This window comes from Podarcis gaigeae, assembly GCF_964106915.1.
Source record: "Podarcis gaigeae genome assembly, chromosome: 18".
In the NCBI taxonomy this organism is placed as follows: Eukaryota; Metazoa; Chordata; class Lepidosauria; order Squamata; family Lacertidae; genus Podarcis; species Podarcis gaigeae.
Genome location: NC_139696.1, coordinates 3148207 through 3170519, shown reverse-complemented (window position 1 = coordinate 3170519; position 22313 = coordinate 3148207). Strand labels below are relative to the sequence as shown.

At 50.6% G+C, this 22313-nt stretch overlaps 1 protein-coding gene across 12 annotated transcripts in view; it reads left to right on the top strand.

The window, feature by feature from the left end:
- The window catches only part of PIP5K1C (phosphatidylinositol-4-phosphate 5-kinase type 1 gamma), a 52357-nt gene that overhangs the window by 25539 nt on the left and 4505 nt on the right, over positions 1–22313 (top strand). The window contains exons 9-19 of one of the 12 annotated variants that reach the window (XR_014559713.1): positions 384–467; positions 3242–3290; positions 4941–5025; positions 6136–6297; positions 10433–10571; positions 12591–12623; positions 13355–13459; positions 15346–15478; positions 16779–16829; positions 19490–19564; positions 20514–20600. Coding sequence is in view for 9 of the 12 variants with exons in the window: in XM_083720367.1 (XP_083576493.1) it covers positions 384–467; positions 3242–3290; positions 4941–5025; positions 6136–6297; positions 10433–10571; positions 12591–12623; positions 13355–13465; positions 15346–15478; positions 19490–19564; positions 20514–20600 (958 nt within the window). In the remaining 3 variants the exon portion in view is untranslated. Of the gene's footprint in view, positions 1–383; positions 468–3241; positions 3291–4940; positions 5026–6135; positions 6298–10432; positions 10572–12590; positions 12624–13354; positions 13466–15345; positions 15479–16778; positions 16830–19489; positions 19565–20513; positions 20601–22313 lie in introns of those variants that run through there. The other 11 variants (XR_014559714.1, XR_014559712.1, XM_083720370.1 and 8 more) reach the window with 11 other exon arrangements.

The following is a 22313-nucleotide window of genomic DNA, read 5'->3' as shown; positions in this document are numbered from 1 at the left end:
AGACAGCTGTGAGTCCAGAATGACTCCCAGGCTGCGCACCTGGTCCTTCGGGGGCACAGTCACCCCATTCAGGACCAGGGAGTCCTCCACACCTGCCCGTCTCCTGTCCCCCCAAAACAGTCCTTCTGTCTTGTCAGGATTCAACCTCAATCTGTTAGCCGCCATCCATCCTCCAACCGCCTCCAGACACTCGCACAGGACATCCACTGCCTTTGCTGGTTCTGATTTAAAGGAGAGGTAGAGCTGGGTATCACCCGCCTATTAGAGAACCCCCAGCCCAAACCTCCTGATGATCGTCATTGTAAACGAACGAAGCATTGAGCGTGCTTCTGGTTGCAGCCAGTGGATGTTGACAGGTCTGGTCTCTCTCTCTTCCCTCTCAGAATGGGTGGCATTCCAGCAGTGAATGGCAAAGGCGAGCGCCTTCTCCTCCACGTGGGAATCATCGATATCCTCCAGTCCTACAGGTAGGTGTTTCCTCCATGTCTCCTCTATAAGACGCACCAGGCCACAAGACGCAACCACCGTATTTTTTGCCCCATAGGGCGCGCCGGCCCGTAGGGCGCACCTAGTGTTTTTTTGGGGGGGGGAATAAAGAACCCCCCACACACACAGGCGCGGGGCTGGGGCAGGGGAAACCCAAGCCTCCCCCGACCCCAGCCACCAGAACAGGCTGCTGTTGCGCCGGTCTCCCCAGGCTTGCGGATATCTGCCCGAAGCCCGCAGGCTTCGGGATACAGGCAGCTCTCTGCAAGCCGTGGGAGCCCGGCGTGACTTCCCGCGGGCTCCCACGGCTTGCGGAGAGCTTCCTGAAGCCTGGAGAGCGAGAGGGGTCGGTGCGCACCGACCGCTCTCACTCTCCAGGCTTCATCGAACGCCTGCATTCGCCCCATAGGACGCACACACATTTCCCCTTCATTTCTGGAGGGGGAAAAGTGCATCCTATAGGGCGAAAAATACGGTAGTTTTTGGAGGAGGAAAACAAGAAAAAAAATCTTCTAAATCTCAGAAGCCAGAACAGCAAGAGGGATCGATGCACAGCGAAAGCAGCAATCCCTCTTGCTGTTCTGGCTTCTGGGATAGCTGTGCAGCCTGCATTCGCTCCATAAGACGCACACACATTTCCCCTTACTTTTTAGGAGGGGAAAAGGGAGTCTTATAGAGCAAAAAATACAGTAAGTTGGGCTTGCGATCTCGGGGTCGTGGCTTCGAGCCCCACGTTGGTCCTGTGTTTCAGAGCGTTGGACTAGAACGGTTCCTTCCAACTCTACAATGTTGTCATTGTATGCAGCCTCCATCCTGAGTTCTCTCTTCACTGTGGGGTCCTGTGCACCCCCCCCCCTCCGATGATGATGATACTTGGCTCCAAAACTGTCTGTCGCTTGGGACCATGGTACCCGATGGTCAGCTCTGAGCCCTGAACTCCGGCGTAAATATTGTTGTTTAGTTGTTTAGTCGTGTCCGACTCTTCGTGACCCCCTGGACCAGAGCACGCCAGGCCCTCCTGTCTTCCACTGCCTCCCACAGTTTGGTCAGACTCATGTTTGTGGCTTCGGGAACACTGTCCCACCACCTCGCCCTCTGTCATCCCCTTCTCCTTGCGCCCTCCATCTTTCCCAACATCAGGGTCTTTTCCAGTGAGTCTCCTCTTCTCATGAGGTGGCCAAAGTCTTGGAGCCTCAGCTTCAATTTCTTTCCTTCCAGTGAGCACTCAGGACTGATTTCCTTCTGAATAAATAGGTTTGATCTTCTTGCAGTCTATGGGACTCTCAAGAGTCTCCTCCAGCACCAGAATTCAAAAGCATCCATTCTTCGGCGATCTGCCTTCTTTATGGTCCAGCTCTCACTTCCATTCATCACTACTGGGAAAACCAGAGCTTTAACTATACGAACCTTTGTTGGCAAGGTGATGTCTCTGCTTTTTAAGATGCTGTCTAGGTTTGCCATCACCTTTCTCCCAAGGGACAGGTGTCTTTTAATTTCGTGGCTGCTGTCACCATCTGCAGTGATCATTGAGCCCAAGAAAATAAAATCTCTCACTGCCTCCATTTCTTCCCCTTCTGTTTGCCAGGAGGTGATGGGCCCAGTGGCCATGATCTTTGTTTTTTTGATGTTGAGCTTCAGACCATATTAAATAAAAGCTTCAGACCAACGTAAATAAAAACGACGAAAATCTGAAACAAAATCAACGCTTGCAAAGTATTAAAAACCCAATGGATTTCTTTTCCTGCCGAAAGGGCAAAGGGCATTCCCCACAAAAATGTCGACGGAGAGCAAGAATATAGATTTAAGCGGCAACTTCACCTTACCAGTGTTCCAGGCAAGGCCTGGTGGAAAGGTTTTTACCCTTTGATGTTTACCAGCACAGTTTCTGCTCCGGATTTGAAACCCAAAGGTTCCCCAGGGAGGTTCTACATTCGTAAAAACATCTTATTGTTTGTTTCTGCAAATCCGCCTGCGCATTATCCAAAAAATCACTTCTTGTTGTTTAGTCGTTTAGTTGTGTCCGCCTCTTCGTGACCCCCTGGACCAGAGCACACCAGGCCCTCCTGTCTTCTACTGCCTCCCGCAGTTTGGTCAGACTCATGTTTGTAGCTTCGAGAACACTGTCTCACCATCTCGTCCTCCGTCGTCCTCTTCTCCTTGTGCCCTCCATCTTTCCCAACACCAGGGTCTTTTTCAGGGAGTCTTCTCTTCTCCTGAGGTGGCCAAAGTCTTGGAGCCTCAGCTTCAGGATCTGTCCTTCCGGGGAGCACTCAGGCCTGATTTCTTTCAGAATGGAGAGGTTTGATCCAAACATAAATAATTATGTGCAAACCTTACTGCATGCACAGCTGATTCAGATATCTGGACAGCCAGAGCTTGCCCACTTTGTTACTTGTTTGTGCTTTGCTGGTCGACGGCAGTAGTTTTGGGGCAGAAGCCACGGAGGGGGCGCATTGAGAGAGATCGGAGAAGCCAAGCGGCTGGGGGGGGGGGGGTCGTGCAAATTTTTGCCTCTCTCTTGCCGATTGGCTGCAGCGGCCATTTTTGGGAAGAAACCATGGCCGGCTGCGGTGGCGGGGAGAGATAACGGATTAGAAATGTTCCCATTGGAGATAAGAGAAACGATTGGCTTGTTGCGCAGACACTCGCCTAACGAACGCTTTCCTGGGAACGCATTGTGTTTGGTAAGCAGGAATTCCGTGTGTCTTCCTCCCCCCTTAATTTCTCACTCTCCTTTCTTCCTTTCGCAACCCAGATTCATCAAGAAGCTGGAGCACACCTGGAAGGCCCTCGTCCACGATGGGGTGAGTTTCGGCCCCACAGGCCGCTCGGTTCGCAGAGCTGCTTTAGCATTTAAGCTGACGAGCTGTGTTTTATTTTAAAAGTTTAAAAGTTGCTCCCAGCAGTCACTGCCTCAGAAGGAGCATACCGTATTTTTGCGTGTATAAGCAGAGGTTATGTTATTTTAAAAGAGCCATGTTATTTGAGAGCCAGTGTGGTGTAGTGGTTAAGAGCGGTAGACTCGTAATCTGGTGAACCGGGTTCGCGTCTCCGCTCCTCCACCTGCAGCTGCTGGGTGACCTTGGGCCAGTCACACTTCTCTGAAGTCTCTCAGCCCCACTCACCTCACAGAGTGTTTGTTGTGGGGGAGGAAGGGAAAGGAGAATGTTAGCCGCTTTGAGACTCCTTCAAGTAGTGATAAAGCGGGATATCAAACCCAAAGTCATCGTCTTCTCTTCTTAAAAGAATGCTAAGAATTGGGGGTCGTCTTATACATGGATAGTGGAGAGGTGGGACGAGTGATTGTTGGTTGCCGCGAGCAGGTGATTGTAAGCGGCATTTTTGCGGGTGATTGGTGGGTACGGCGAGGTCCACTGGCTATTGGCTGCTGCCGCAATTGGGCAATTGGCAGTCCTGCGGGTGAGTGATTTTCCACAGGAGGGGGAGAGTTGCTATTGGGCACGGATCCTGCTTGTGGGCTTCTGTCAGAAATGAGCCAGCAGTGACTCAAACAGAGGAAGTGAGAAACAGGATCTGCACACAAGTGCCAGGCCTAATGAGCGGATCAGCTCTATTTGGTGGGTCCTGCCCCGTATTGTGGAGATCTGCATTTAAAGCCGTTCGAAAGAACGTCCAAGTGCAAGTAGATAAATAGGTACCACTCTGGCGGGAAGGTAAACGGAGTTTCCGTGCGCTGCTCTGGTTTGCCAGAAGCGGCTTAGTCCTGCTGGCCACATGACCTGGAAGCTGTATGCCGGCTCCCTCGGCCAGTAAAGCGAGATGAGCGCTGCAACCCCAGAGTCGGTCACGACTGGACCTAATGGTCAGGGGTCCCTTTACCTAATTGTTGTATATATGTGTGTGTATGTTTGTACACACCATGTACATCCCTGGAAGATAAAGGTGATACAATCGTATCTTGGTTTTTTTGAACAGCTTAGTTCTCAAATTTTTTTACTCCCGAATGGCCCAAACCCGAAAATGACTGTTCCTGCAGCCAATCGGAAGCTGCGCTTTGGTTTCTGAATATTTTGGAAGTCGAACGGACTTCCGAAACGGATTCTGTTCCACTCCCAAGGTACGACTAAATAAGTGAAAGCAAATAAATACATTTGATTCTTATGGGAGAAAATTGTAAACTGATTAGAATTTCTCTCTTTTTATTTTGGAAATATGAAGCAAATACAGAAATCATCTAAATGAGTGATGTAACTAAATAAATAACCATTCCAAGATGATAAGGAAATGGCCGACTGCCAGAATCAAAACAGTAAGCTTTAAGTGCAATTAGGCAGGCACTGGAAACAGACCCCACCCCTCCCAAAAAAGCGTTTAATTTATAGTTTTGCGAAGGTGAGTCACAGCAGTGACTTGACTCTGTTTTCGTTCTGCCTCGGAGGCCCAGCTGGGAATTGCAGATAATGACTCCTCCAACTCCCTCCCTGTTTCCCTAGGACACAGTGTCAGTCCACAGGCCCAGCTTCTATGCAGAGAGGTTCTTCAAATTCATGACCAACACGGTGTTCAGGAAGAGTACCTGTAAGTGTGTGTGTGTGGTCTGTTTGTTTGCTTTTGGTGGGTAGAAAAACTGTGCGAGCCGAAACCGACTTTGCATCTCCTCTACGTTCCCTTTTGGGTTACAAGTGCTAGGAGATTGCTCTTCTTAGCATTTATTACATTTGTGTTGTTCCTTGGCCCCACCGCCCCCACGTATTTCACCCACCCACATTGCAGCCCACAAGAGAAGGTTCTGCCACTCCTGCCAACCTAGCAGTTCGAAAGCACACCAGTGCAAGTAGATCAATAGGTACCGCTGCAGCGGGGAAGGTAAATGGCGTTTCCTAGCGCTCTGGTTTCCGTCACGGTGTCCCGTTGCGCCGGAAGCGGTTTAGTCCTGCTGGCCACATGACCTGGAAAGCTGTCTGCGGACAAACCGAGGACCTGGGAATATCTGCCTAGACCAGGCTTCCTCAACCTCGGCCCTCCAGATGTTTTGGGCCTACAACTCCCATGATCCCTAGCTAGCAGGACCCAGTGGTCAGAGATGATGGGAATTGCAGTCCCAAAACATCTGGAGGGCTGAGGTTGAGGGAGCCTGGCCTAGACGCTAGATTGAACCACATAGGTCTCCAGAGCTGCAAGTCTTACCTTTTGACAATAAGTATTTGCTGTGTTACGGACGCGGGTGGCGCTGTGGGTTAAACCACAGAGCCTAGGACTTGCCGATCAGAAGGTCAGCAGTTCGAATCTCCGCAACGGGGTGAGCTCCCGTTGCTCGGTCCCTGCTCCTGCCAACCTAGCAGTTCGAAAACACCTCAAATTGCAAGTAGATAAAGAGGTACCACTCCGGCGGGAAGGTAAACGGCGTTTCCGTGCGCTGCTCTGGTTCGCCAGAAGCGGCTTAGTCCTGCTGGCCACATGACCCGGAAGCTGTACGCCGGCTCCCTCGGCCAGTAAAGCGAGATGAGCGCCGCAACCCCAGAGTCGGCCACGACTGGACCTACTGGTCAGGGGTCCCTTTACCTTTATCTGCTGTGTGCATTCCTTTGGCTGGGAAACGCTCTTGACACAAGCCCTGTACGTCTTTCCTCTCCAAACTCTGAGCCAACCTAACGTTGCTGCTGCTCTCCATCTCTCTCCCAATTTCAGCTCTGAGGGTCTCTCCCTCGAAGAAAGGGCGGAGTGCCTTGCTGGCCGTCAAGCCCTCTGGCCCTCTGGCCGCCTTTTCGGCAAGCCAGCTCCCCTCGGAGAAGGACGAAGCCCAGTATGACCTCCGGGGAGCCAGGAGCTACCCCACCCTAGACGACGAAGGTAACGCACACCATCTGTTTGCCCTCCTCCTCCCCTCGCCTGCAGCTATTCCTTAGCGCAGTGTTTCCCAACCGGTGTTCCGCGGCACACTAGTGTGCCGCGAGACGCTGCCTGGTGTGCCGTGGGAGGGAGGCGGGCGAGTCGGGCGGCGAGAGGCCGGGCGGCGGCGAGCACACGCGGGGCGGCGAGCTCCCTCCCCCCCACATCCCATCGCCGCTCGCTTCGGCAGGCTGCCCCGTGCTCCGCGCTTGTGTCGGCTGCCCCATGCTCCCCCCGAGAGCGCAAGGCTTGCGGGTGGCAGCTGGCAGCGCGGAGCACGGGGCGCCCTTCGGAGGCCGCCCCGTGCTCCTCGCTGGTGTTGGCCAGCCTTGCGCACCCGGGGGATCTCCCCCCAGGAGCGCAAGGCTTGCGGGCGGCAGCTGGCAGCACGGAGCACGGGGCGCCCTTCGGAGGACGCCCCGTGCTCCGCGCTTGTGTCGGCAAGCCTTGCGCACCCGGGGGATCTCCCCCCGGGAGCGCAAAGCTTGCGGGCGGCAGCTGGCAGCACGGGGCGCCCTTCGGAGGACGCCCCGTGCTCCGCGCTTGTGTCGGCAAGCCTTGCGCACCCGGGGGATCTCCCCCCGGGAGCGCAAAGCTTGCGGGCGGCAGCTGGCAGCGCGGAGCACGAGGCGCCCTTCGGAGGACGCCCCGTGCTCCGCGCTTGTGTCGGCAAGCCTTGCGCACCCGGGGGATCTCCCCCCAGGAGCGCAAGGCTTGCGGGCGGCAGCTGGCAGCGCGGAGCACGGGGCGCCCTTCAGAGGACGCCCCGTGCTCCGCGCTTGTGTCGGCAAGCCTTGCGCACCCGGGGGATCTCCCCCCGGGAGCGCAAAGCTTGCGGGCGGCAGCTGGCAGCGCGGAGCACGGGGCGCCCTTCGGAGGACGCCCCGTGCTCCGCGCTGGTGTTGGCCAGCCTTGCGCACCTGGGGGGCGCGTGGGGCGCCCTGAAACAGAGGGTTCCCCATGCTGCGGACTGTAGCCTGCTGCCCGACGCGCGGGGCGCCCTGAAGCAGAGCGCCCCTCGTGCCAGGCAGACATGGGCCAGCCCCACAAGCTCGGGGGACAGCGGGGAGGCGCAGCACCGCCATCCCACTGTTCCCCGACCTGGTTTTTTTTGGGGGGGAAATAAAGGAAAAATACGGTACTTACTATTTCATAATAAAGTAATTATAAAATACTTTCTTTGTGTTTATTTGATGCCTATTAACGAGAGTTACTTTATATATAGTCAATATAGGCACAGAGTTAATTTTTTAAACATTTTCTAATGGTGGTGTGCCTCGAGATTTTTTTCATGAAACAAGTGTGCCTTTGCCCAAAAAAGGTTGGGAAACACTGACTTAGCGGTCCACCTGCTCTCTGGCACCCCCACACCCTATAGGGCAAACAGCATGTCTCTTCTTTTTTTTAAAAAAAAAAAATATTTTCAATTTTTCTAATAACATTTTTCTTTTTCCTCCCAATAATTTTTATTAAATTTATACAAATATCACACATACTGTAAATCAAAAAAGACAAAAATAAAAAACCCCAATAGAACTGCTAAAACAAATTAAAACAGAAAACATCACAACAAACACTTAATCAACACAAATGAAGTACTTAGTTAAACTTCCAATCTCATAAACATATTATTTGACTTCCTCTAGTCCCTCCCTTCTGAATTTCCTTGTATCTGAATGTAGCAGTTTCCAATATCATTATCCAAAAAAAAGCAGTATACCATTTATAATCAGATTTCTTAACTTTTCTTAACAATCTAAATCTCATTTATTTAACTATCTCCAAATTTTATTTAACTATCTCCAACATTTTTCTTATACATATATATCCGATCCAAATTTACATTGATTGACTCTCCCCGCCCCCAGTTTCTGATTTTTCCTTTATAATTTCCATTGCATCTACTTATTTTTCCATTTACTTTTCAATTATTTTTCACGTCGTAATTCTACCTTCAGTTCATAAATGCTACAACAATCCTGCTAACGTTTCCACGTTCTTGCAGTGTTCTTTTAAATAATCTATAAAGTTTTTTCAATCTTGATTAAATTTTCCTTCATCTCGGTGCCTGATCTTCATGGTTGGTTTTGCCATTTCGGCATAATCTATCATCTTAGTCCTCCATTCTTATTTTGTCGATATAGTCTCTTCTTTCCACTTCTGGGCAAGTAACATTCTAGCAGTTGTGGTTGCATACATAAATAATCACCTTTGCTTCTTTGGTACTTCATCTCCTAATATCCCTAGTAAAAAGGCCTCTGGCTTTTTAGCAAACGTATTTTTGAACATCTTTTTCATTGCATTATATATCATTTCCCAGAAGCCCTTTACCTTTTTACATGTCCACCACATATGGAAAAAGTACCTTCTTTTTCCTTACCTTTCCAACATAAATTAGATGAGTTTTTATACATCTTTGCAAGCTTTACAGGTGTCAAACACTATACCGTATTTTTCGGCCCATAGGACGCACCTCGTTTTTTTTGGGGGGGGAAATAAAGAAAAAGAAATATTTCTCCCTCAACCCCAGCCCCCAGAACAGGCAGCTCTCCACAAGCACAAAGTCGCACAAATAGCGTATCTCAAAATACCAGCACCATCCCACAAATATTTTTCTTCTCTCCCTCCTCCTCCAATTTTTCTTACTGTGCCGTTGCAGGTGCTAACCAGAATAGGGAGGAAGGTAAGAATTCTCTTTCTGACACCCTCTCCGATTAGCTAGTAGAAAGTTGTCCTGGAAAGAGTTGAGCCTTCTCTGTTCTGGGGCCCAGAGATGGCGGTTGTGTTTATGAATGAATTTGTGGCTGAACCAGAACCAGGATTTCCGCTTCCACTTAAGGGGATTTTGATACCTTGCACACACCTCAGCTTCTCCCGGGAACCTCACCACAGTGAAGGCGTTGCTCAACTCCCTACAGAACAACTTCCCGTCCCTGGCGAGACTGACGTCTTCTCCGGAAAAGGGGAGAGAACAGCTGTGTCGCCACTTTCGCCCTGAGTAGGACTCGGTTTCCCTTGTGTCATTAGAGGGTGGCTGTGCAGATGTGTGTGTTTGTGTGTGTGGCCAGCCCATAGCTGTCAACCTACAGATTTGAAAACAAGGAACCAGCAGCCTCGAAAATAAGGGATCAGCAGCCAAAATAAGGCACAGGTAGGTTCAACTTCTGAGCCCCTCCGAGCCAAAGGCAGAAAGCCCAGCCAGCAGCCAAACGAAGCCTCTAGCGGTGGTTCCCACAGCGCAGCAACCTGGCAAAGGGGATGCAGCAAGAAAAACCACAGTCACCTCTCCGCTGGGAAGCGCTGAGCAAAGGCGAGGCCCCAGGCAACGCGCACAAGGCATGCAAGCTCCACCCCCCAGTCGTTCTTATTGGGTGAGCAACGCAGCCAAGCAACACAGCTGGAGCCTCCCTCCTCCCTGGCCGGCAGGGAGGGAGGGAGGGAGAGGAGCTGCTTCCTTTGAAACCCGGGAAATTTACGGGACATCATCAATAAGGGACAGCAGCGGGACACGGCACTGGGATAAGGGACTGTCCCGCCCCCTTCCGCACGCTTATTTGCGCTCACGCCAATGACCCTATGTTGTGGTTCTGGACAGCCAAGAGTTAACACTCCAGAAGCGTTCTTATTAATTGAGTGCGCTGCCCACATGACCCAGGCATTTTCCTTTGATCTGTGCTCTGTGGGGGCTGAGCTCTCTCTGGAGAGCAGTCTGTCTGAGAATGTGAGCAAGGTAGCTTTGTTTTTGTTAGAGGCAGAAAGCTGCAAGCATGCAGCTAGATTCTGTAGGTTTTCTGTTTGTTATGCTTCTCAATAAAGTGTCAGATTAGAAGCACTGGTGTCGAGCTGAGTTACAGAAGACACCACGTTGACACAGACGAGCCATTTTATGCTGCGTGTGAACTCTATTATCTGGCAACTGAGAAGAGTGGCAGTGCGTGAGTGGAAGCGTGTGGGCGCCACTGGAGTTTGTCGGAGTGGCAATAAATCACATTTATTGCAGGGGCATTGCAGCAGTGGGTCAAAGTTTTTACAACCCACAAACTTTAACAACCTACAGCAGCTAAAAACATCCTCTCCTTTTTCTCCACTGCGACAGGCCGGCCAGACTTGCTCCCGTGCACCCCTCCGTCCTTCGAAGAAGCCACCACCGCCTCCATCGCCACTACCCTCTCGTCCACCTCTCTCTCCGTCCCCGAGAGGTCTCCATCCGAGTCCTCGGAACAGCCCCGTTACAGGTGATGAAGGAATGGGTTTCTGTGTAGTCAGTTTGAAACGGGACCCCAAACCCCCCTTTTCTTCTTTCTCCAAGGGAACATTTCTAAAATGCATTAACTTCAGGCTGTTGAGCAAAATGCATAACAAGAACACAGCTGTATAAACAAAGCTCTCTCCTTTATCAGTCACGGCAATGGATGACCTTGGCTGTTCCAGTGGAGTAGGGATGAGATGTCTTGGTCTTATCTTACCACACTCTGATGCACAGACCTAGTCCGGGAACAGCGCCAGAGTGTGTTCTTGGAGCTGGTGACCTCTTGCTCCAAGATAAGAGCATAGGAACAGGAATACCCTTTTATGGTCAGAAGTACAGGAAGGAAAACCCTTTTATGGTTAAGAGTACTGGAGCAGGAACATCTGTGATGTCAACCTGCGTGTACAAGCTGGTGTGGCTGGATTCCTGGGGAAGGGGGGGGAAGAGGGTGCCTGGAGGATATATATACTGCATGAAATTTCTCATTTCTTTGGACTTGCTGTGGACTGACCACGCAAGTGCCTTTCTGCTGCTCCGGAGAGCAGAAATAAAGAACCCTTTCTCTGAACCAACCCTCGGTGTCATTTGACTTCCTTCCTCCCGTCCGGGAGCAACACGGAGCCCACCAATTGGTAAAGTCTAATAAGGCTACAGTAAGAGCAGCCAAGCGCCTTTCTCGATAAGCCTTTTTCAGATTCCGGGTGGTTTTTGATCACCGTCCTTTTGAGCGGGACTTCCGAGACAGCAAACAGGGTGACGTTAGCGGGTCTCGTCAGTGTAACTGCCTTTGCGGGAAAACAGAGGGCTCGTGGCGTATTGGCACAATACAGAAAAGGGGGACTTGCGCATACTTTGAGGGATGTTGAAAGTCTCTTAAGGCAGAGAGCCTTCTCGGTGGTGGCGCCCTGCCTGTGGAACGCCCTCCCATCAAATGTCAAGGAAATAAACAACTTCTAGACTTTTAGAAGACATCTGAAGGCAGCCCTGTTTAGGGAAGTTTTTAATGTGTGATGTTTTCCTGCTTTTTAATTATTATTATATTCTGTTGGGAGCCGCCCAGAGTGGCTGGGGAAACCCAGCTATTAAATAATAAATTACTATTATTATCTTAAGTAAATAAGTATGTGTGCATAGAAGTAAAAAGTTGGAAGGGACCCTTATGATTAACTAGTGCTGTATTTCTGAAAGTGGGCAATATTGCCCTCTGAGGGGCGCAGAAGCGATCCAGGGGGGCGGTAGGAGCCTTGGGTGCAATTGGGGGCCGCTGAATAAAAATAAGAAGGCAGCAGAAGCATAAAGAAAGAAGAAGAAATTGGAAAAACCGTTCGTACATGTTTCATCTGTTGTGTAACAACGCTTGCCGCCGTTTCAGTATTAATGTTATTGAAAGAATTTTAAAAAATAAAGGAAAAGGAAAGGAAAATGAGAAAAGAACAAAAATATGTAGAAAGAAGCAATATGCAAGAATGCATTGTAATATACTCCTGTACATTCTTATATAAATATATACAATGTTATTACCCTAACCCATACAGTCGTGCCTTGGAAGCCAAACATCTTGGCACTCGAACATTTTGGCTCCCGAACGCCAGAGACCTCGGAAGCAAGTGTTCCGGTTTGCAAACGTTCTTTTGGAACCCAAATGTCCGACGCGGCTTCCGAAATGTTTTGGAAGTCGAACAGATTTCCAGAACGGCTTCCGTTTGGCTTCCAAGGTATTACTTTATGTAGGTGTTAATCGCCTGCTTCGTCCTGATGCCAGACATTGTCCAATTTATCCAAACAAAGTCTACATCTGTAAGCCGCCCATCCGTAAGTTGTGAGCGTTATCGATTAAAGGGGATAATATTTTAAATTCTTCCAATTCATCAACATCGGTCTCTTGGCCGCCATTTGGGCGCGTAGAGTCCATTGTCGTCCTATTCCGTGCAACAGGTATATAGATCAAAAGAATATTCAACGCTGAAAGTTTTAGCTTTTTCACGCCCTGCTTGTTCCTTCACAGGCGGCGTACGCAGTCCTCAGGACATGACGGGAGGTGAGTCGAGTGCTTCTTCTCTAACAGTTTGTGTCTCCCAGGAGTGGATCATCACGGCTGTCTGTAGATTTCAGTGCCCTAATACGTGCCTAATAAATTGGAGCCAGTGACAGGATTTGAATCCCCACTCAGCCAATGAATTCACTGGGTGACCTTGGAGCCAGTCACCATCTCAGTTGTGTCATGCTTATGATAATATTTCATTCTCTCATTACTTATGCTGTTTTATATCTGCATTTTAAGGGACGCGGGTGTCTCTGTGGGTTAAACCACACAGCCTAGGACTTGCTGATCAGAAGGTCGGCGGTTCGAATCCCTGCAATGACGGGGTGAGCTCCCGTTGCTCGGTCCCGGCTCCTGCCAACCTAGCACTTCGAAAGCATGTCACAAGTAGATAAATAGGTACCGCTCCGGCGGGAAGGTAAACGGCGTTTCCGTGCGCTGCTCTGGTTCGCCAGAAGCGGCTTAGTCTTGCTGGCCACATGACCCGGAAGCTGTACGCCGGCTCCCTCGGCCAGTAAAGCGAGATGAGCTCCGCAACCCCAGAGTCGGCCACGAGTGGACCTAATGGTCAGGGGTCCCTTTACCTTTATCTTTACCTAAACAGCTTTGAGGTTTTTCTTAAAAGTATAAAGCGGTATAGAAATGGATAGAATAATAGTAGTAGTAGTAATAGTAATAATAATAATAATTAATAATAATAATAAATTCCTTTCCTCCCAAACCCGCAGGTCTCGTGAACAGCTCCGGGCGGAAGACGACCTCCAGCAAATCACGGTGGAACTCAAGCCCAAGTGTGACATCGAGATCGTGGTCCCAGACATGGCTGCCGCAGGGTCAGGGCAAGTTGCTGCGCTAGGACGCATGCGAAAGCTTTCCAGGCACATTTGGGGGGGGGGGGGACACAGAGGACCTGCCCTGCATGCAGGAAGCGTCTCATGTCCCAATTCCTTGGCATTTCCCTGTTGAAAGGGTCAGGAAGGCGCTAGCCGAACCAAATCGCGTCCAGGGTGGCAAAGGGTCTGGAAAACCTAAACAGACCACAGGGAGAGGGTTCTGTTTCTGTTTGAGGGTCCTCTGTCATGGAATTCTACTCAGTGTTGATCCCAAGCAGATTCCAACATATAGCTAGCAGAATAGAAACTTAAAAGACGTTTCAGGATTCCCAAAAAATTAAGACCAGAGGCAATTAATATTTCACCCAGCAGAGCTTTACTGCTACTGAAGGCAAATGAGCATAATGGTCACAAATCCAATGTACAGTGGTACCTCTGGTTAAGTACTTAATTCGTTCTGGAGGTCCGTTCTTAACCTGAAACTGTTCTTAACCTGAAGCACCACTTTAGCTAATGGGGCCTCCTGCTGCCGCCATGCTGCCGGAGCCCGATTTCTGTTCTTATCCTGAAGCAAAGTTCTTAACCTGAAGCACTATTTCTGGGTTAGCGGAGTCTGTAACCTGAAGCGTATGTAACCTGAAGCGTATGTAACCCGAGGTACCACTGTATTCAGGATTGGCGCTGTCCATAAGTAACCCAGTTGCAACAGATTTAACTTAAACTTACAATAACTCATAATAAGTCTAAACCTTAACACTATATGCAGAACATCACACCAGAAGGAATAGAGATAGAAACAGTAAAATCCAGTCTCCTTCTGGCCTTACTTTTATAGTCAGCATGACCTTCACAGAAAAAGATAACAGAACCAGATTAAGTCAGCTGCACTCAGCTTCTCTGAAGGTATAACCCAAACATCACGAACCTTCTGCTTGTTGCTTTCACACAAAGAGGCTTCCAGAACCCTCTCGAATTACAGTGGTGCCCTGCAAGACGAACGCCTCGCAAGACGGAAAACCCGCTAGGCGAAAGGGTTTTCCGTTTTGGAGGCGCTTCACTAAACGAATTTCCCTATGGGGTTGCTTCGCCAGACGAAAAAATCTTGCAAGTTCCCGCGGTTTTCCCCCCCTTCCCCCCCCTTTCCTAAGACGCTAAGCCGCTTATCAGCTGTTCCGCTGATAATCCGCCTCTCAGCTGATCGCTAAAAGCCGCTAGACCGCTAATAGCGCTAATCCGCTAAGATGTCAATGGGCTTGCTTCGCAAGACGAAAAAACCGCTAGACGAAGAGAATCGCGGAACGGATTCTTTTCGTCTTGCGAGGCACCACTGTAATTGAAAAAGGAAAGATCTCTACACATCAGATCAATACTTTCTGCACTAAGAAATTCAAACTGACAACCTCCCCGACATTTTTGGGGTGGGGTGGGGGTTAACGCTAGCCAAGTTTTTCTTTTTTAAAAAAAGGCTGCTTCTGTCTTTGGTGTGCAAGCTTTCTATCTGCGGGAGTTACATTTTTGTAATGCATACAAAACGTCCCAGGGGAGCGTTGAAAAAGCCACTGTCCCTTTGCAGCCCCTGTGCTGGAGCAAGGGTTGAGCAGGCTCTGTTGACAGGTGGACGGGCACTTGGTTTGGGGAAGGGGCCAAGCTCAGCTTTGCAAGCAAAATGGCCCTGAACCAGTCCCCAGGCAGGGCTGCGTGGAAACCTCAGGCAGCTGCTGCTGCTGCCGGTCAGTGCTGGGCCAGGTCAACCCGATGGCCTGACTCTGTGCGGCCTTGTGGTTTCGGCCAAACCACCCCGAGGGCTCGCAGTGGGGAGGGCTGCTCCTGCGAGCAAATAGCCCAGTCTCAGACTGTGCTTCCCACACCCTCTGGTCTTTTTCCAGGGAGGCGACCTCTCTGGCTTGCGCCACAGTGCTGTCGAAGGCGTCGGCGGAGGTGGAGACAGCCAGCCAGGCCTCCGAGCCCGCCAGTCAAGCATCGGATGAGGAGGACCTCCCCGTCCCAGATATATATTTTGTAAGTTCCGTTTTACAAATAAACGAATGAAAACTCTGGGGGTCAGGAAAGCGACTGGCCGGACTGTGGCTCGGGGGCACAGTATCTGTTTTGGGGGGGGGGACAGAAGGTCCTGGGTTCAAATCTCCGGGTAGGGCTGGGAACGTCCCGGGCTTGAAACTCCAGAGAGCTGCTTGTGTACAATATTGATCTCTGCAGAAAGCAGTTTCCTTTCCTGGTGCTCCCGTTCAAGCCAGCGCTTTATTCAGAACCATGAGGACTAGGGTGTTAGCTCGAAATAAAAGTACCGTATTTTTCGCTCAATAAGACGCATTTTTTCCCTCCTAAAAGGTAAGGGAAAATGTCTGTGCGTCTTATGGAACGAATGCGTGGTCCCTGGAGCCAAATTGCCCAGGGGCAAAAAGCAGGTTGTGCTTTTTATTTTTTAGAAAGAGGGAAGGGGGTGTTGAAATGAAACCGCTGAGCAGCTGATCGGCAAGCGATCAGGAGGGAGATAAGGGACGCTAGCGATAAAGGAGGCTGCCTGGGAGGGGGGAGGTAAAGACAGCGAACTTGCAAGGAGAGGAGACAGGAATACCAAAACAAGAAATTAGAAGAAAAGGAGGAGCAAAAAAAATGCTCTGGCTAAGGAAAAGATGCTAAGGCAAACAAGAGGGAAGGGGGTGTTGAAACGAAGCCACTGAGTAGCTGATCGGCAAGCGATCAGGAGGGAAATAAGGGAAGCTAGCAATAAAAGAGGCTGCCTGGAAAGGGGGAGATCAAACCACATGGATCCTCAGGATTTTTGCATTGGGTCGCCCCAAATTCACCATCAGATCGCATTGCATGTCCATGGCTATAGCCTGCACACAAAAAACACGCATCCACTGTTTTGTGGGGCCACAGTGGTGCAAAAACCTGCTTACAAAGCATGGATCCTCAGGATTTTTGCATTGGGCTACCCCAAACTCCCCTTCAAACCACATATCATGTCTGTGGCCATAGCATGAACCACAAAAATCATACATCCACTGTTTCTTTCAGAATATTTTTTTTCTTGTTTTCCTCCTCCAAAAACTAGGTGTGTCTTATGGTCAGGTGCATCTTATGGAGCAAAAAATACGGTACATAGCTCAGCGGTATAGCATCTTCCCACACAGAAAGCCCCAGGTTCAGAGTCAGGGGTGCTGCCTGGAACCCCAGAGAGCTGATACTCATTGTAAACAAGCTTGCTGTATTTCCCCGGGGTTGGGTCGACAACCCAGGAGACGGTGACTCCCAAGAGCTATCGGTGAACCGGCCTTGCTTCTTTTCTCTCCAGCCGGAATCGGGTTCAGAGGACGAAGTCTAGGGAGACTGAATCAGGGAGAAAGTGAGTCTGGGTGCTTAAGCGTGTGTGCGTTTGGAGTGGGCGCAAATTCTCACGCCGAATCCCGTCTGTTTGCTTTTTGCCAAACCTGCTAGAACCTAAACCAGATATTCCTCAGCCCTGCCCCTCCATGGCATCTTGTTTTTGCAATGCCCACCATAAATAAGTAGAAAAAAGAGACTCGTTCTCCCAAGGAACTGGCAAGGTTAAGGGCGGAAGTGGCTTCAGTAAGACAGGAAGTGACGCCATGTTTTTCTTTAAGCAAGGCGGGAGATACTCCCCGGGCGCCAGCGTCCCAAGTCAGGACCAATAAGAGAAAGTCCTTCACGCAGTGTGTGGCTAAAACGAATTTGGGCTGTTAAACTCCCTTGCACGTAATTAAACCAGTATCTTGCTGATGTCCTAGCTTTCTACAAGCAGGGAACATCTGGTCGGCCCCTGTGAGAGCAGTAACTGGACCAGGGCTGATCTAGCAGGCTTTCCTTGGGTTCCTAATCCCTACTCGTAGACCCATTGAAAGGAAGAACCCCCTGGAAGGAAGCAGAAGGAGTTTCACTCCACTCCCTCTGCATAGTCCCACCTCAAAGGCCTGTCGTTCTCTAGCTGCCCCTGTGCCCCATAAACTCTCAATCTGACCCCCTGCCCAGCTGGAGTAGGGGCGAGATCCTGAGCTGTATCCAGCCAATCTTCATCATGCATTTCTCTCTTTAAACAGTTGTGGCTTCCCCCCAAAGATTGCTGTGAACTATAGTTCGTCAACGGTTCTTAGCAAACCCACCTCTCAGAACTACAATTCCCAGCATTCCCTGGGAAAAGGGGGTTGACCGCTGAGCCACTCTGGGGATTGTAGTTCTGCGAGGGGAATGAGGGCTCCTCCTAACAGCAGGCACAGGCAAACTCTGCCCTCCAGCTGTTTTGGGACTACGGCTCCCATCATCCCTGCCCACTGGTCCTGTTAGCTCGGGATGATGGGAGTTGTAGTCCCGAAACAGCTGGAGGGCCTATGCCTACCTAACAGCACTCTGAGCAGAACTACAGTTCCCAGGATCCTTTGGGGACAGGAAGCCACGACCGCTTGAAGCGATACTCTAAATGCGTGGTTTGGATGTGCCTCGTGTTCTGCCCACAGCAGGGCTACTCTTGAGTAGGACCGACATTGACTCTGGCCCTCTCCGACGGCTTTAGCTGAACAGTCCCTGCCCCAGAGGACTGGGTTTTGACCCCTTTCCTTGCTTGTGCCCTTCAGTGACTCCAGCCCCAGCCCTTTCATCTGGGGGGAGGGCAGCACCACACGCTCCTTGCTGGATCCTGCCTCAGATCTGCCTCCCCCCCTTGCCCCCCCTCCTTTTCCTCTTTGCTTTGCAAAGCAGCTTCTCCAAAACAGCTGCAGAAGGGAATCGGCTCCTGTTTTGCTTTTGGTTTCGCTCTTTTTTAAAAAAACAAAACAAACTTGCGCCGTGTGGTTTGAAACGCATTTGAAGTGGAAACGCAATCTGCCTCGGTTGCTTTGTTCATTATAACATTTGCTGTTCGGAATTGGCCATCTGGCAGTTGTGGAGTGCTGTGCTTCTGACTTTCCTGGGGGTTTTTTAGAGTGTGTCATTCCTCCTCCCACCCCCCCAAAAAACAAAGCCAACGTTCTCTGGTATTCATTGGTTCTGCAGCTACGGGAGGTGTGGCTTCCCTTTCTTCAGTTCAGCCTTTCCAAGTAGAATTTGGAAAGAAAACTTGCCCCAAATCCCAGGGAAGACCTTGCTAGCCATCATACATGATACGGAGTTCGATGAGCCCAAGGAGGTCAGCTTCTGTACAGTGGCACTTTGGTTCTCCAACTTAATCTGTTGCAAAACCAAAGCGTTCCAAAACCAAGTCACGCTTTCCCAGAGAAAGGAATGCAAAACGGATTAATCCATTCCAGACTACCAAACACCAATTTGACGTGAATTTTACTATCTTAATGGGACGCGGGTGGCGCTGTGGGTTAAACCACTGAGCCTAGGACTCGGAAGGTTGGCGGTTCGAATCCCCGCAATGGCGGGGTGAGCTCCCATTGCTCGGTCCCTGCTCCTGCCCACCTAGCAGTTCAAAAGCATGTCAAAGCGCAAGTAGATAAATAGGTACCACTCTGGTGGGAAGGTAAACGGCATTTCCGTGCGCTGGTCTGGTTCGCCAGAAGCTGCTTAGTCCTGCTGGCCACATGACCCGGAAGCTGGACGGCGGCTCCCTCGGCCAGTAAAGCGAGATCAGCGCCACAACCCCAGAGTCAGTCACGAGTGGACCTAATGGTCAGGGGTCCCTTTACCTTTACCTTTATTTTATTTTTTTGGGTGTCGACCTGAGTTGCATCCCTGCATGCCTTCCTGCAATTGGGGGTGGGGGGTTTCCTGCCGCAGCAACACCCTCCTTCATGCATCTGAGCTCCAGCAAAACCTTTTCCATGCAGCTTGGGTTCCAGCAACAGTCCTCCACTTCCCCTACAAAAACTGCCTCCATCAGCTTTTCTCTCTGTTTCATGATCATTCATTCTCACCCCTTCCAACATCATCTTTTTTTCTTTCTTTCTCCACCTCCCTTTTATCCTTTCCCATCTGCCTCTCCCTGCTTTCTTTATTCCCCCCCCCAAAAAAAAACTCCCATCATCTGCCCTGCCGTGCGCCACCCAGTTCACAGACGGAAGGTACTGGATTTACTCCCCACGCCTGCGCAGGCTACGAGCCGCCTCGGTTTCCTCTGGGGACGTAAGTGAAATCCGCTGGCAGAGCTCAGCTACAGCTTTGAAATGCCCAGGGGCTTTGGTGGCAAAGGGACCCCCTTTTTCCTTGAGGCCGAATGTCACTCGCCGTGCTAAGCTAGCTGGCCCTAACACGAACAGTTAGTTTATGTAGTTATGTTGCAGCATTTCTACAACCACCCTGTAAGGTAGGTCAGTAATCTCCCCATATTGCAGATGGGGAAAACTGAGGCCAAGGCAAGACAGGAGTGGATAATAATAATAATGTTTTTTTATTTATACCCCGCCCTTCCCAGTTCAAAAACCGGGCTCAGGGCGGCTAACGGGACAGAGCATTCCACCAGGTCAGAGCCATCACTGAGAAGGCCCTGGCCCTGGCGGAGGATAATCCGACTTCCTTAGGGCTTGGGACCTCTAAACTATGGTTGTTCATGGACCTTAAGGTCCTCTGCGGAGCAGACCAGGAGATGGTATTCATAGTTCATAGATGGTTTCATAGTGAGCTCATGGAAGACTCTTCCCAATTCATTGTTCTGGTCTCCCTGAGCAGCTATCGAATAGTTATAGAGGAACGTGTGGCCAGTTAATACTTCCACGGCTAAATCTCCCCAGAATTTTCTGCCGTATCCCAGCTGTTGCACCTCCATCAGGACTCAAACCCGGCTGTGCTGTGTTCCTAGTTAAGGCGTTTGCAGATCAGAAACTTGTACCCAGATTCTTCTTGTGTTATTTTGCAGAGGGGGGGGGGGGGATAGGGAAGTCGCAGCCCTAAAATATCCAAAAGGCAACCCCTTTGTTTGGAGAAAGCCTGGCCTGTGCTCTGCGCACTCTCTTTCTCTTTTCTGCTACACAGTTGTGCTCCGAACTGTCCTTATTCTCATCTCTCTCTCTCTCTCTCTCTTTTTCTTTCTTCGTTTTCCTCTCCTGCCTGCCTCTGCTCTTGCTTTGCGGTACAGCAGCCAACAGACGAACGGAGCTGGGTGTATTCGCCGCTCCATTATAACACTCAGATCCACTCTGTCTCCGACGAGGAGAGCGATACAGTAAGTCGCTGGGGGGGTGTGTGCATGAGATAACTGGTCACGGGGAAAAAGCTCCTTCTCTGATCGCGTCCTGATGAAGCGGGCTTGTGGCATGCCCCCGAAAGCTTGCCTTATTATTTGTAGATCCTGTATTGCTGTGGATAAGGGAAACGGGTGGCGCTGTGGGTTAAACCACAGAGCCTAGGACTTGCCGATCAGAAGGTTGGCAGTTCGATTCCCCGCGACGGGGTGAGCTCCCGTTTCTCGGTCCCTGCTCCTGCCCACCTAGCAGTTTGAAAGCACGTCAAAGTGCAAGTAGATAAATAGGTACCACTCCGGCGGGAAGGTAAACGGCGTTTCCGTGCGCTGCTCTGGTTTGCCAGAAGCAGCTTAGTCCTGCTGGCCACATGACCTGGAAGCTGTACGCCGGCTCCCTCTGCCAATAAAGCGAGATGAGCGCCTCAACCCCAGAGTCGGCCACGACTGGACCTAATGGTCAGGGGTCCCTTTACTTTTAACCACTGTGGGTTTAACCACAGAGCCCAGGGCTTGCCGATCAGAAGGTCGGCGATTCCAATCCCCGCGATGACGGGGTGAGCTCCCGTTGCTCAGTCCCTGCTCCTGCCAACCTAGCAGTTTGAAAGCACGTCAAAGTGCAAGTAGATAAATAGGTACCGCTCCGGCGAGAAGATAAACGGCGTTTCCGTGCGCTGCTCTGGTTTGCCAGAAGTGGCTTAGTCCTGCTGGCCACATGACCCGGAAGCTGTACGCCGGCTCCCTCGGCCAGTAAAGCGAGATGAGTGCCGCAACCCCAGAGTCGTCCAGAACTGGACCTAATGGTCAGGGGTCCCTTTACCTTTACCTTATTGCTGTGGATGGCCGAAAGCTTGCCTTATTATTCCCAACATTTGTAGATCCTGTATTTCTGTGGATGGTCACACAAAACCAGTTTGCGCAACAAACTGGTCGAAACAACAGCGTGCGTTGTCAAACCTCGGTTCTCAAATGGCTCCGTTTGTTTCGGCTCCCGAATGATGAAAACCCGGAAGTAAATGTTCCGGTTTTTTGAACGTTTTATCGGAACCCGAACGTCCGACGCCGCTTCCATTTCGAGTCTCCCTATTGAATCCACGTTCGGTTTTCAAACGTTTCGGAAGTCGGATGGTTCTTCCGGAACGGATTACGTTTGGAAACCGAGGTTCCACTGCAGAATGCAAAAACCACGTGGCGAAACCTAAAGTTTAAAAAATGGGCGTAGCGTGTTTTTGAACTTGAGAACCCTGCTGGAATCTAGCGTCTGACGTTTAGCAGGGAGGGCACCTGTCGGATCTCAGCCAGCAGGGAGCTCTACAGAGTCGGACCCTCAAAATTGACTACAAAGCTTCTGGTGTAGCCTACACACCATGCCTCTGAGCCATGGGAGGGGAAACCATTGAGAGTGACCACCCCAAAGAGCTCAGCGACCAGGGAGGGATATAAGGGGTCAGGTGGTACTTTAAGGGTCTTGTGGCACTGTGGGTTAAACCACAGAGCCTAGGACTTGCCGATCAGAAGGTCGGTGGTTCGAATCCCCGCAATGACGGGGTGAGCTCCCGTTGCTCGGTCCCTGCTCCTGACAACCTAGCAGTTCGAAAGCACGTCAAAGTGCAAGTAGATCAATAGGTACCACTCCAGCGGGAAGGTAAACGGCGTTTCTGTGCGCTGCTCTGGTTCGCCAGAAGCGGCTTAGTCCTG